Source organism: Pseudorca crassidens, chromosome X (assembly GCF_039906515.1).
Source record: "Pseudorca crassidens isolate mPseCra1 chromosome X, mPseCra1.hap1, whole genome shotgun sequence".
In the NCBI taxonomy this organism is placed as follows: domain Eukaryota; kingdom Metazoa; phylum Chordata; class Mammalia; order Artiodactyla; family Delphinidae; genus Pseudorca; species Pseudorca crassidens.
Window position 1 is genome coordinate 53,618,184 of NC_090317.1, and position 13,847 is coordinate 53,632,030.

A 13,847-nucleotide genomic window follows, 5' to 3' on the forward strand; every position below is an offset into this window, starting at 1 on the left:
TCTTCTTCATGTAGCCTTGGAGCAAATGGTTACACAAATGACAGGAGTCTGGAAGAAGAGAGGCCAATAACAGGCAATGACTTTTATTTGCTTTTTTCCTATAGCTATTCTTTCTGCTACCAACTAGCCTAGTCTGAAAGAAAACACTTTGTAAATTCACCTCAGGCAAATATAAAGAAATAAGAAATATACTCTTTTGAGAATCTCAGTCAGCTCTGTTTCTGCCAACTTCAGTTTAGCATTTTGGTGAACATACTCTTTAACAAGCATGGCCATTTGTGCAAACCCTGAGGGCAATTTAAACTCAGGCTTAGCCAAAGGGGAGGGATTTAAAAAAAAATCTACGTGGAAATTTTTAGGTTAGTACTAACTTAGGGAATCAGTTTGTGTTTAAGCAAGAAATGTTTGTTTTATATTAACCAGGTTCAAAAATTGTACTTCTCTCTTTTAGTTGAAAACAAACATTGCTATCACCAATCTATTAAGTCACAGGTGGCTATGTGTTGAAATGTATTTTCCCCTTAATTAACTCTTAGCCATTCCATACTAAAGAATGAATGAAGTATGGAGTATGACATTTGCTTTTATTCTGCTCTTTGAATGCCACTAGCTTCCCTGTGAAATGTAATCTTTTAAAAGAGAGGTAGAAAAACCTGTCTATCTATCTCTGTACCTTAAAACTCTGATTTGGAATCTAAAACTAGTCTTGTTTGGTGAGGTCTCTGAAGTCATTTAAATGCAAATAGCTGAGGAAGTCTTTGAGAAATTATAGGTCCTTTGAAGTTTGAGACTCTAGGTCCTTTGATGTTTGAGACTTTAGGACAATAAAGCATTCATTTAGATACTTCATTCTTAGCTAAGTTAATATGTGGCCCTATTTTTTTACAAATGCAGGAAGCTTATATTTTTCACTTACTCTGAATTAAACTGAACGTAAAAGTAATATTTTATAATTTATATTAAAAATACCTAAATAGGTGAGGTTCAAGAGATTAATTCGACTTTTTATGGAGATATTTGCAGTAAATCCAAAGTTAATGAATATTCTGACACTTAATATATTTAAGGTTTATAGCTTCTTGAATTTAATATTCAAAATACCCTTCAAATACATAAACGCAATGAACCAAAAATAAAGGGTGTCAGAGGACAGACCTAATATCCATGGTATATGTTAACCATATTATATCAGGCTAGGTATAGAATGCATATAGACTAGTGAAAAGGGCTTCATAATAGGTCTGTAGCATCATCAGAGTTGACAGAAGTAAATTTTTTAAAAAATATTATTCTTCCAGAAGCATCTTAAAACATTAAATATATTCAGGGTAATTACTAAAATACAATAAAACTATTATTTTGATATAAAAGAAGTATTTGTTTTATGATTCAAGTTTTTCTCTTTTATTTTTTTTTTAATTATTCTGGATAGATTGCCTGGGTTCAACTCATGGCTTTTCTACTGGTGAGCTCTATAATCTTAGGCAAGCACTTAAGCTCTCTGCACCATGGTTTCCTCATCTGTAAAAGAGTTCATAGGATTAAACTATGAGTTTATAGGACTAAATATGTAGTAGGTATAGACATATAGATATAGATGTAGATATAGAAGTATACACATATGCACTTATATGTATACACACACACACAGTGCTTGGAACAGAGTAAGCACAATATTAGTAAGTTAATTTTACTGTGTTTACTTTGGTATAGAACAGTATTGGGAAAAAATGACCAAGTGCTCACAGCTGTCCCTTTCTTATACTCTGCTTTTGAGACCGGAGAGAAGTGGGCAGGGCACAAGAATTAAAAGAATGACACAGCCGTTGAGAAAAACAGGATACTACAAAAACTGGTTAGAACCTACTAGGTCCAAGACGGTGGAAGATTCAACTTCCAGTAGACCTTGAGACTCATTATACACTCATTGTAATACATTAACATCTAAATGACACACCCACAGGCATGACAGTTCAGAGGCTGACAATAAAAGACCAAAAGTTGGTGGTGCCCCAACTCCTGGAAATCTCTGCCCCTTCCCCCAAATAGTTGGAATAATCCTCCCACTTGTTAGCCTATGAAATTACCCAGCCCATAATAACTAACAACCCATACCCCAGGGCCCTCTTGCCTTCTGAGATGGCCCAAATTCTATCTATGGAGTGTGTATCTCCCTGAATAAATCGTCCTTCACTCTACTTTGACTTGCTCTTGAATTCTTTCCTGCATGAAGCCAAAGACCTTCGCTTGGGAACCCATCCCAGGGCCTTGCCTGAAACCTGGGATATGATCATTCTTTGGCTCCCTCCTTTTCTTACAACACTTTGTCTTGACCAAACTTTAGTCAGGAATCTCTCCTTCCTACAGGCTCCTGAGCTCTGCTTGCCACCAAGTAATGAGCAAGCACTAAAAATGTGGAATGCATCCCCTTTATCAGGGTCTCTTGGGAATCAGCTGACCACAGCAAGACACTTTTCCTGGTGGACCCCACTGGCCACTTATCTGGCCTGTCCGGTTTCTTCTTAAAAGATTCTGCTTATCTCTGCTTACCCCTTTTTACCTTAAAAAAAGAAGCACCTTTTTTCTGTTAGATTTTAAGACCTTGCAGATTTCTGAGGTCAGAGCCTTTTCTCTATTCTGAATAAAATCTCTAAGTCCAGATTTGGTTTTATTTGACAAAAAAAAAAAAGTATCCATCACTAAAAACCACACTTTCCATTGCTCCTTATATTGTGATTATATTACCGTTTTAATATTCACAATTGAAGTGGTTTATGTTAAAGTTTCATGACCCAGGTGTTTTCTGAGTTCATCCCAGAGTGCTGTGTACAGTCTTAATTTTTTAAAACAAAAACACTTTTCTATTTATAGAATAACTATACTAGATAAAATCTGCCAATATTTATGTTCTTCAAAATTCCAACATTTAAATAACTGAGCAACAGGTCCTTTCCTAAATTTACCAGAATGGTTGAGAATGTTAGAACACCTAAAATCTGTAGAGCTTCTCTCTCTCTCTCCCTCTCTCTTTCACTTTACATAGCTAGTGACATTTCATTCCCCTTGCTTCCCTCCTTTTAATTGGAGAAATCTTCTATAAACTTTTGCCTTCTCGGAGGAGTTAATTCTCAAAAAGTCATCACTCCAAGGTCACAGTGATAAGATGGTTCAGACGGGCATTTGAAAACTCTCAGAAAGGTATACTGAGTGAAAATTCTCTAATGCTGTTATTTTAGTTTATCTCTCAAACACTAATGAAAATTCATTTTGACATTCTAGTCAGGCTCCGTTTTCAGGTAATTCTCACACTTGATAAAGCCATCCAGGGCTAACAGAGTACTTCTGGCATAGTCTAGACCACCCTTTGGCAAGTTCTTTTTCAAAGACAAAATTTGGTCTCTCAAACTAGAAAAACACTCATATTTAACCTAGCATATAGTTATGACAACATTTTGGTTCCAAACCTCAAAACATGGTGAAGAAACCAAGGCATAAATTCTAGAAAACAAATGTCAGTGAACAGCTAAATAACTGTTTATTTTTAGTGGTGGTGCAGTTTAACCAATGAGGTAATTAAAATTTAACAATATGTGTGACATAGTTTATTTTTTTAATGGTAGAAAACCGAATTTTTCTAGACAGCTAGACTGTTCATATATATGTGAGCAGAACTTAAAACTTTCACATTGAAGGAGGCCAAAATATACAATGTGAAAAATTATCTTCAATAAATGGTGTTGGGAAAACTGGACAGCTACATGTAAAAGAATCAAACTGGGATACTTTTTCACACCATATACAAAAATAAACTCAAAATGGATTAAAGGCTTAAATGTAAGACCTGAAACAATAAAAGTCCTAGAAGAAAACATTGGCAGCATGGTCTTTGACATAGGTCTTAGCAATATTTTGGGGGGTCTATTTCCTCAGGCAAGGGAAACAAAAGCAAAAATAAACAAATGGGACTACATCAAACTCAAAAGTTTTTGCATAACAAAGGAAACCATCAACAAAATAAAAAAGGCAACCTACAGAATGGGAGAATATATTTGCAAATGATATAACTGATAAGGGGTTAATATCCAAAAGAACTCATACAGCTGTCAAGAAAACAAACAACCTGATTAAAAAATGGACAGAGGAACAGAATAGACATTTTTTCATAGAAGACATACAGATGGTCAAAAGACACATGAAAAGATGCTCAACATCACTAATCATCAGGGAACTTCAAATCAAAACCACAATGAGATACCACATCACACCTGTCAGAATGGCTATCATTAAGAGACAACAAATAATGAGTGTTGGTGAGGATGTACAGAAAAAGGAACCCTTGTGCACTGTTGGTGGGAATGTAATTGGTACAGCCACTGTGGAAAACAGTATGGAGTTTCCTCACAAAATTAAAAATAGAACTGCCATATGATCCAGCACAAAAACACTAAAACACTATTTCATAAAGATATATACATCCCAATGCTCATTGCAGCATTATTTACAATAGCCAAGATATGGAAGCCAAATAAGAGTCCATCAAATATTATGAAATAATAATGGAATATTACTCAGCCATTAAAAAAAGGTCATGCCATTTGTGACAACATGGATGAATCAAGAGGATATTTTGCTAAGTTAAATAAATCAGACAGAGAAAGACAACAACTGTATGATCTCATGTGTAATCTAAAAATCAAAAACAGACTTCAGAGAACAAAAAGGCAGTTGGCAGAGGGGAGGAAAGTGGTTGAAAAAGGTGAAGGGGATTAAGAGGTAGAAACCTCCAGTTTTAAAATAAATAAGTCATGCTGATGTAATATACAGCATAAAGGATACGGTCGATAATATTGTGATAACTTTATATGGTTACAGATGGTTACTAGACTTATCATGGTGGTAATCATTTCATAATGTATGCAAATGTCAAATCACTATGTAATACACCTGAAAGTAACATAATATTGTACATCAACTATATTTCAATTAGAAAAAATTTTTGCATTGAAAGATGACATTCTAAAGCCCAGTTTCTCAGAGAACATCAATTTACTGATTAACCATGTTTAGTTTATGCTATTTTTCTCTGTGACCTTATCAGACATCATCATGCTTCATATTCACTAACTTTTGCTGTCACTGTTAAATTGTAAATTGACACCAAAATGGTCCCTTTTATTGCTAAAATTTATCATAAAATAACTGTATTACCAGAATATTCACGAAGTGATGCTGTCAGCAGTATGTTGTTTTGGCACAGTGGGAAAAGAAAGTGTTGATGAAAAATAAAATAAAATAAGACTTGAAAATTGCTTCCAGGACTGTGTAAGTGATACAAAATGTAGAGACAGCTCAGCTTGAAGCTCTTTTGAGGCAGAACTACAACATATGTCATCTTAAATACTTACAGTTTTAACTCCACTTAGTAGCTACTGTGGCTTCAGAAACGCAAGAAAAAAATCACAACGTATTTTGAAATCAATTTTCTTTGAAATTTACAATCTTACCTTTCCTGCCTTTTTTCCCTCGGATTTCTGCTGATTTAGGATAAAGTGGAGGCAAAGGAAGCAAAGGAAAACAAAACAAAACAAAAATCAGCTCCAATTTGTTATTGCAAATATATTTTTTAAAAAACATGCCAAAATTCCAAGTGCAATAATACACAATTTTGTTTTTCTAATGAAACTATTTTCATCTGTTGCATTCTTCAGTGGTTTCAGGAAAGGGATATAACATTGTAAATCTCATACAGCAATATGTAGAGCCATATAAAAATCTTCAATGGTCATCAAAAAGTCATTAAATCCTTAGCTCACATAGGCATTGGCCAAGAAAAGACATATTTCCAATTAGATATTCCCTTATTTATTTTCCATCCATTTTTAAATGGATGAGTCTTTATCTCAAGCATGAACACATTTCTTAAAAAAAAAAACTAGTTTAGTTGGAGATTCATGAATTAGGAGTAAACATAAATATCTATACAGCTTTGGATACTCTCTCTAAATATTAATTTTTGTGGGTTTTAGGAGCTCCTAATTCAATTCTGTTCAACTAAATAATTTTTGCAGCCATCCTGGTAAAATCATTTTGTTCATTTTTATTTAAGACTTCTTTTTTCCCCCATTCAACCTCAGGAAATGGGGTAAATTGATTTTGAAAACTCCAGAAGCATTTAGGCCATTTGTCGCTTGGATTCATTCTCCTTTGTAGAGGATGAATACATCACATGATAAAAGGATCACATGTCTAACATTTCTAGTTAACGATGCTCCCAAGTCCTTTATCCTCAAAATTTACCTCAGTTCCATGTCATTGCTACAGTTATGCAAAAGTTTCTCTGAGCATCAGAGAAAATTGGGGAGGAGATAGAGGTGAATTTGAAATAAGGGTATATACAAAGAGAGATACAAATGTAGTAAGAGGATGAATGCTGTTGTTTAGTGGTTTGATATGATTTCAGATCTATTTGTTCATGACAAAAATTGTTTTGATCTAAGAATACAGTTGTTTTTATAAGTAAAGTTGTTTCAATAAAAGTATTGAAGTTGTTGTGTCAGGATGTCATCATCAACATCTGCGGTTGCTGACAAGCACTCAGTAGTAGCTCAACTGCTGAGGGGCACCACCAGGGTCTTATCAATAAGAACATATGAAGAAGCAGCTATGGCAAGGGGACATTAGAGTATAAATACCCAGAGTGTGTGAAGACCATCTGAGAGTGTTTGGTCTGGGCAAGATGACTCTTTGCTGATCTAAATAGCTCTCTGAAGACTTTGGGGTATTGGCTCCTGCCTAGGAAGGTGGATCTCTGCTCAGCAGTGGTGAAAACCATGAAGCAGCCCCAGGGAAGGAGATTATCATGCTTGCCAGCCTCAATGCCTTCATTTCCTAGCCATGTGCTCTACAACAAGAGACTTTCATCTTTGCGCTGGCAGCTGGACATTAGCTCTCAGTTGACTAAGCTCTCTCTCTCGAGAACCAGCTCATAAAAATGTTAGGGAGTCATTGACTGAAACCTTGACCAGGCATGATGATAACCTCTTGCCTGAGTTGTCTTGCAACAGGAGGTCTCAATGAAGAATGTGGTGCTGCCACCAAAAACTAACCAGGAATATTTGGGAGGGGCCAAAGGAAGGAGGACATGCCAACCCATAGTATGTCTTGTAAAACTAACCTGGAAGAATTTGGGAGGGGCTAAAAGAAGGAGGGAGGAGATGACATGTCCTGTCCACCTCCCAGAAACCCTCATGCTGGAATCCATCTTGGCTGAGAGAGGTGAATGCCACCAGGGAAGACACTTAGTTAGATCAAATATGGGCCATGCAAGATGATTGTCCAGAGATAACCCGGAAACTAATCCCATTACCATAAAACCTGAGACCACAGGCCATGTAGCAGAGCAGTTCTTCTGGGTTCCTTTACCCTGTTGCTCTCTGCCTGGGTGCCCATTTCCAATACAGCCTTTTGCTTTGTCAGTACACATGTCTCCTTGGACAATTCATTTGCGAGTGTTAGACAAAAGCCCACTCTAGGCCCTGGAAGGGGTCCCCCTTCCTGCAACAGAAAGGTACACCACAACTAAATTTGGACTTTATTCCTTTCATCGTGCCCTTTGCCTGGAACAATAGTGTAATTAATCAATCATTGGTTTGGAGTATGTTATTTCTTTATTGGCTTATTAAAGGACATTATCTTGTATGTTATTGGCTTGTGAAATTATAATTCCCACAGTAGACCTGTGTTAAATAAAATATTGGCAAAGATAATCTCAGTCTCTGAGCATAATTTGCCTTGAAACAAAACAAAGGCTCTGTATTTTGTTATTCAATGACTTATTCTCAGACCAAAAAGGGTATAGTTTTTTTCCTGTCATTTTAATATAACGTGAGTTTCCAAAATTGACTTTTGAGGAAGGTATCCAGACATGGTCACAAATCTATTATCTAAGGAAATCAAAGTGTGTTTTTTTCTTTCCACTTTGGGTAGTTATTTTTAGCCTAAGATATTCTTATTGTCCTTATGTGTTGATCAAATTCAGCCATCAGTGGCTCAGTGATAGAATTCTATTTGTCTGTGAAGGCATAGCCTGAGGATAATGCCTTGAATAATCTCTTTCAAGAAAGTGTCCTTGGATTTTAATATCTTTAAACAATTGGTATTTACATCTCTCTCTATCATGAATGATAATTCTTAAATAACAGGTTAAAAATTTTAACTTTCCAACAGAAATAATATCATGGGCAAAAAACCCTCAAAACTTTACCCATATTTAAGAATATAATATTAAAAATTACCATTCTTTATTTTATAGAACCACGATAGATCTTTTTATATTCCCTCCATTAGAATTTACTGTCAAGAAAACAGTAGATTTTAGTTAGATGTTTTACCACTTATTACTGAGCAATGCAAAATCCTCAGCAAGACAAGTGAAGATGTGAAAATATTAATTATATCTATATTGGTAAATTAGTGAATTATTGAAAAAGTAATGAAAATATTTAAGGCTAGTCAACGTATTGAGAGCACCTCTTTACCATTGCAGTGAAAAAAGACAACTCCAGAATGTGTTTATTTCCCTAAATTATATATTTTAATTAAGAGCATTGCCTATGCTGTGCTCCTTTTGTCCTTGTTTGAGAATTTCTATTGAGAAAGTTTAAAATAGATCAAGTGGGAAATATTAAAATGATAGTCTTTGCATTTTCTACACCACACAGACAGAACACAATCTGTCACCATAAGTGGGCCCTATCTCATGACAACTAGACAAGCATTAGAATTAAAAGAAAGCACAGAAATATATTGGCAGGCATGTGAGTAGGTTGGCAAATTGATACCAGATTTGATGATAGAAACATTTAAAAAAAATCAATTCTGGAAGGGGAAAAATCATGCTGAAAAGCAATTTCTATTTTAACGGAGACATGGATTTTTATCCCCTTATTTTAAAAATGACTCCCAAGAGGCCAAAATTATATCAACAAAATCACTCTTCAAACTAAATTATATATAGTAAGGTAGGGAGAAATGTTCACCAGTCTGAATGTTATGGGCTCAGAATTTTCTATAGTATACATTAGTCATGTAGTTTTCATACGTTCTTATTAACCTCTAGGAGTGAATAAATTCTAACTCCAACTGCCAATAAATGAATATTTCTCCTATTATATCTAATTTTCTAGAGTGATAGAGCTGATTGACTCTAATGAAAAAGAGGGCCAAGATATAGCATACAAGAGAAGTAAAGTCTGTTAATACCAAGGGGATGATCCAACTAGGAGAGCATCCTCAAATTTTAGTCAGCTCTCTTCTGTATCATACAGCATTAGCACAGTAGAGTATGGTGGCAGATAAGTCACCACAGTGAAGAGTTATTCAAGTAGACACTGAGGCTGTAGCTGTATTGGTATAATTGGAAGAAATAAGATCAAATGATTTTGGTATTTCTCAATATCTATGTGCTTTTGTGTTTCAGCTTTGTCTGTTTTTGATCTGTGCATTCAGAATGAACACAACAAGGACAAAGGGTGGGGTCAACACAAGAAGAGATTTCCAACCCAAAAGAATATTGCCTCTGTGCAGTCTCTGAAAAATCCTAACTCCTTCTTTTACCCATCTCCAAGTTTACTACTTCTCTTTTCCTTTTCTGACTTGTGTACAGTACAGCTGTTACCTTCATTCTGCCTTCATGTATTGCTGCTGCTTATAGAGCAGCTGTCCTCTTGAACACAACTATTAGGAATTTCTGATCATTAAGCCTAATGACAGAGTAGAGGGAACAAGACTAGAGTCAGAAGTCAAGGCAGCCACATCTCTAAACACAGGTAACAGAAAGAGGAAGAAACTTATTAGAGGACAAAGACACCAGAGCTTATCCTAACTCACTACTCTGCCTGCTGATTAGGAAAGAAATAGAACAGAATGTGTACAGGAGAAAATGCACTTGATAAGCACAGCTTTATTTTAAAAGCTGATTATGATTATCACTCAATAAAGCATCAACCATCACTAAATTTCTTTTTTTAATTGAAGTATAGTTGATTTACAATGTTAGTTTCTGGAAAACAGCAAAGTGATTCAGTCATACATACATATATATCTATTTTTTTTCAGATTCTTTTGCTTACAGGTTATTATAAAATATTGAGTATAATTCCCTGTGCTATACAGTAGGTCCTTGTAGGTTTTCTATTTTATATATAGCAATGTGTATATGTTAATCCCAAACTCCTAATTTGTCCCCCCCCGACCTTTCTCCTTTGGTAACCATGTTTGTTTTCTATGTCTGTGGGTCTATTTCTGTTTTGTATGTAAGTTTGTATGTAAGTTTGTATGTAAGCTTTGTATGTAAGTTTGTAAGTTTGTATCATTTATTTTTTATATTCTACATATAAGCAATATCATATGATATTTGTCTTTCTCTGTCTGGCTTACTTTACTTAGTATGATAATCTCTAGGTCCATTCAACCATCACTAAATTTTTGTCAGCTGGATCAGGTGTAATAGCAACTTGAGATGTCCAGTAGTGGTCAAGATTTAACAAAACACACTTTCAATGACACCAGCAGAGTTGTGGTGGTAACTTTTCTGAATGGCATGGTCAAATGAAAATAGTTATGACTGTGTACACAACTAAATAAATATTTGTCTAACAGATGGAAAAAACTGGGGAAGAAGGTTTTTTATCGCAGTGTGTGCATGTGTGTTTATAAAAAATTAGAAGCCTATGGAGTCAGGTTTCTAATACTATACCATGTGGAATATCCAACCCCTCCCCCTAATCTACGCTTTAAAAATATCAGAACTTGAAGTGTATTTTTTACTTGGCTTAAATCTCCATATAATTATCACAGCCTAGTTTATTTTTTTAGTAGGCTGGTACATGTGACATTGTATTTCAGAACTTTATTCAGTTAGCAACTTAGAGTGTTGTTGGCTTTAAAGGAAAGATACTGGTGAATCTAATAATAATAGTAAGCCTAAATGTCCTTCTCAACATGTTTGTTTACTATCTATTTCCTCTCTAAAATGTAAATCACCATTTGAAAAGAACACAAGGGAATGTATCTATGGATTTTTATTGTCTTATTCTCTTTTTTCTAAATTTGAGACTGGTATAAAAATTGTATACATAGTTTCAATACATCAGTAAAGAGAATATGAAATTTGAAATCAGAAGATTCAGGTTTCAGTCCTGGGTTCACAAGTAGCTATGTGAACTTATTCAAGCAAAACTTTAGAAGGCTATGTCTTCCTCCTACACTGAATCCAAGGCATTAGCTACATTTAATGATGATGAAGGTGATGATTGTGACAATGACAGGAATACTATTACTACAACTATCACTGCCACTGCTATCATCACCTTTCATTCATTGAGTATGAAGCATTTTAGTAAGTGCTTTACAAATATTATCTCACTTGTTATAGTGACAAATATCATCTAACTTAATTGTTATAGTGACACTTTGATGTGAGAAAATTATCATTTCCATTTTACAAAGAGGAAAATGTGGATCAAAGAGATGAAGAAATTTACTTAATCACTCTACTTGTAAGGTATAGAGCTGAGGTTTCAATCCAGATCTTCTGGATTCTAAAGTTCTAGAATGTAAGCTCCGTGGCAGCAGGCATTTTGTCATTTTGGAGTTTGGAATTCTGCTATATTCTCAATGCCTAAAAAAGTGCCTGGTACTAAGGAGACCTACAATAAATATTTATAGACTGAATCAAATAACAAGATATTCCTCTATTATTTAATTACATAGATAATTAGAGCTAGATTGTAATAATTGATTATGAATCTTACTGAAAAGCACAAATTTTGGAGCTATATTGACTGGATTCTACTCTTGTCTCTAACACTTATTACCTATGTGACTCCAGACATGTTTCTTCTTGTCATTTTGCCTTAGTTTCATCATCTGTAGAATAGAGAAATATGAGTTCCTACTCCAGAGTATTTGTTACAAGGGTTAAATCAGTAAACTAGGGGCATCAAACAGTAGTTGGCACTTTGAATAGTGTATATATGTTAGCTCTTATTACTGGTGTTTTATTTTAACATCTTTATTAATATACCTTATATACCATAGAATTAATCCATTTAAAGTATAAATTCAATGTTTTTTTTGTATATTCACAGGTATCTGTAATCATCACCATATTCAATTTTATAACATTTTCATCACCTCGAAAAGAAACCCTAAAGCACAACATTGTAAATCAACTATACCCCAATATTTAAAAAAAAAACACATAAAACAAAACAAAACAAAAGAAACCCCATACTCTTTAACTATCACCCCCTAACCTCTCACTTCTCCCAAGTTTTAGACAACCACTAACCTACTTTCTGTTTTTTTATTGTATATTTCTCTGTTCTGGACTTATGAATAAAATCATATAATATGTGGTCTTTTGTGGCTGGCTTCTTTCACTTATAATAATGTCTTCAAGTTTCAACCATGTTGCATCATGTTTCAGTAAGTCATTCCTTTTTTATGTCCAAATAATATTTCATTGTGTAGATATACCACATTTTGTTTAAACATTCATCAATTGATGGGAATTTGGGTTATTTACACTTTCTGGGTATTATGAATAATGCTAATATAAACATCATACAGAAGTTTTTGCATGGACATGTGTTTTCTTTTCTCTTGGGTATATACCTATGAGTGGAATGGCTGGGTCATAGGGTAACATTATGTTAAATCTTTTGAGGAAATGCCAGGCTGTTTGCCAATGCAGCTGCACTATTTTACACTCCCATCAGTAGTGTACAAGGGTTCCAATTTCTTCACATTCTTGCTCTCAAGGTAATTTATTTTTAACTTTAGAATTAAAGACTGTCTAAATTAGAATTAAATATTAGAATACTTAGAATTAAATTCCTATCTAAACATTTTTTAAACTATACACTGGCATCCAAAATTATTTTAATTAGATCAATAAAACTGTAGCATAAACTATTCTATTATGTGAGCTTAATGTACTATTCCCTGTTACTAAGATACCATTGAACAGATTGCCAAACCCATCCGTTGAGAGGGTTGAAAAGTTACCTATTTCTTGATATTAATTTGCATATAATTTGAAATATATTAAGGAAATTCCCTCTACTAAAGTGAATGAAACTTTTAAAAATGTTTGTCAAATTATTTATTCAAATCCACCTACCTTATAGTATATCACTGTTAAAAGTCTGATAAAACAGTTGGAAGAACACATAGGATATCATGGGACAATGACATTGCATTTGCTGAATATGGGAGAAAGGGATTGACAGTACTGATTAAATCCAGTTGAAATAATTTTTTCATGGGTGCTGAATCTTGGATTTGGAACATGCAGAGATTATATAGAGTACCAGAATGAGAGTCAAACTAAGGGGGGAAAGAAACCAATGCTTTATTCAAGATTGATACTAGAATTGATCTAACAAAGCTAAACAAGAGTAAAATGTTCTCAAAGTGACATAGAAGCGGAATATTATGGATGATACGAAAATCACAGTTTCTTATGAGAAGGCAGGATTAAGTTAGAATACTATTACACTTGTTCTCACATAATCTTTCTGGTTTATTCAAAACCCTACTCTTGCCCTGAAACATTCTTATACTGTGACAATAACAAAATCAATGTGACAGACAGGTCTGCTTTCTTAAAATATTGCATGTCAGTCAGAACAGTGTTTCATTTTTAATTGTTTGAATTTTGCATAAATATACCTCTGTTTGCTGCTAAAGACATATGCAATTGTCTCTGATATCACTTTAAATTACAGATCATCTTAACACGTCATTCTCGTGAAATGTAAAACTGAGATTGTTGCATTGCA

General features: G+C 34.3%; 1 protein-coding gene across 2 annotated transcripts in view; it reads right to left on the reverse strand.

Moving 5' to 3' along the window:
• The window catches only part of PCDH11X (protocadherin 11 X-linked), a 747,204-nt gene that overhangs the window by 327,715 nt on the left and 405,642 nt on the right, over window positions 1-13,847 (reverse strand). Inside the window, exon 5 of one of the 2 annotated variants that reach the window (XM_067722353.1) lies at window positions 5,505-5,531. The exons of the other annotated variant lie outside the window; for it this stretch is intronic. Coding sequence (XP_067578454.1) covers window positions 5,505-5,531 — 27 coding nt within the window. The remainder of the gene's footprint in view (window positions 1-5,504; window positions 5,532-13,847) is intronic. 2 annotated transcript variants of the gene reach the window in all.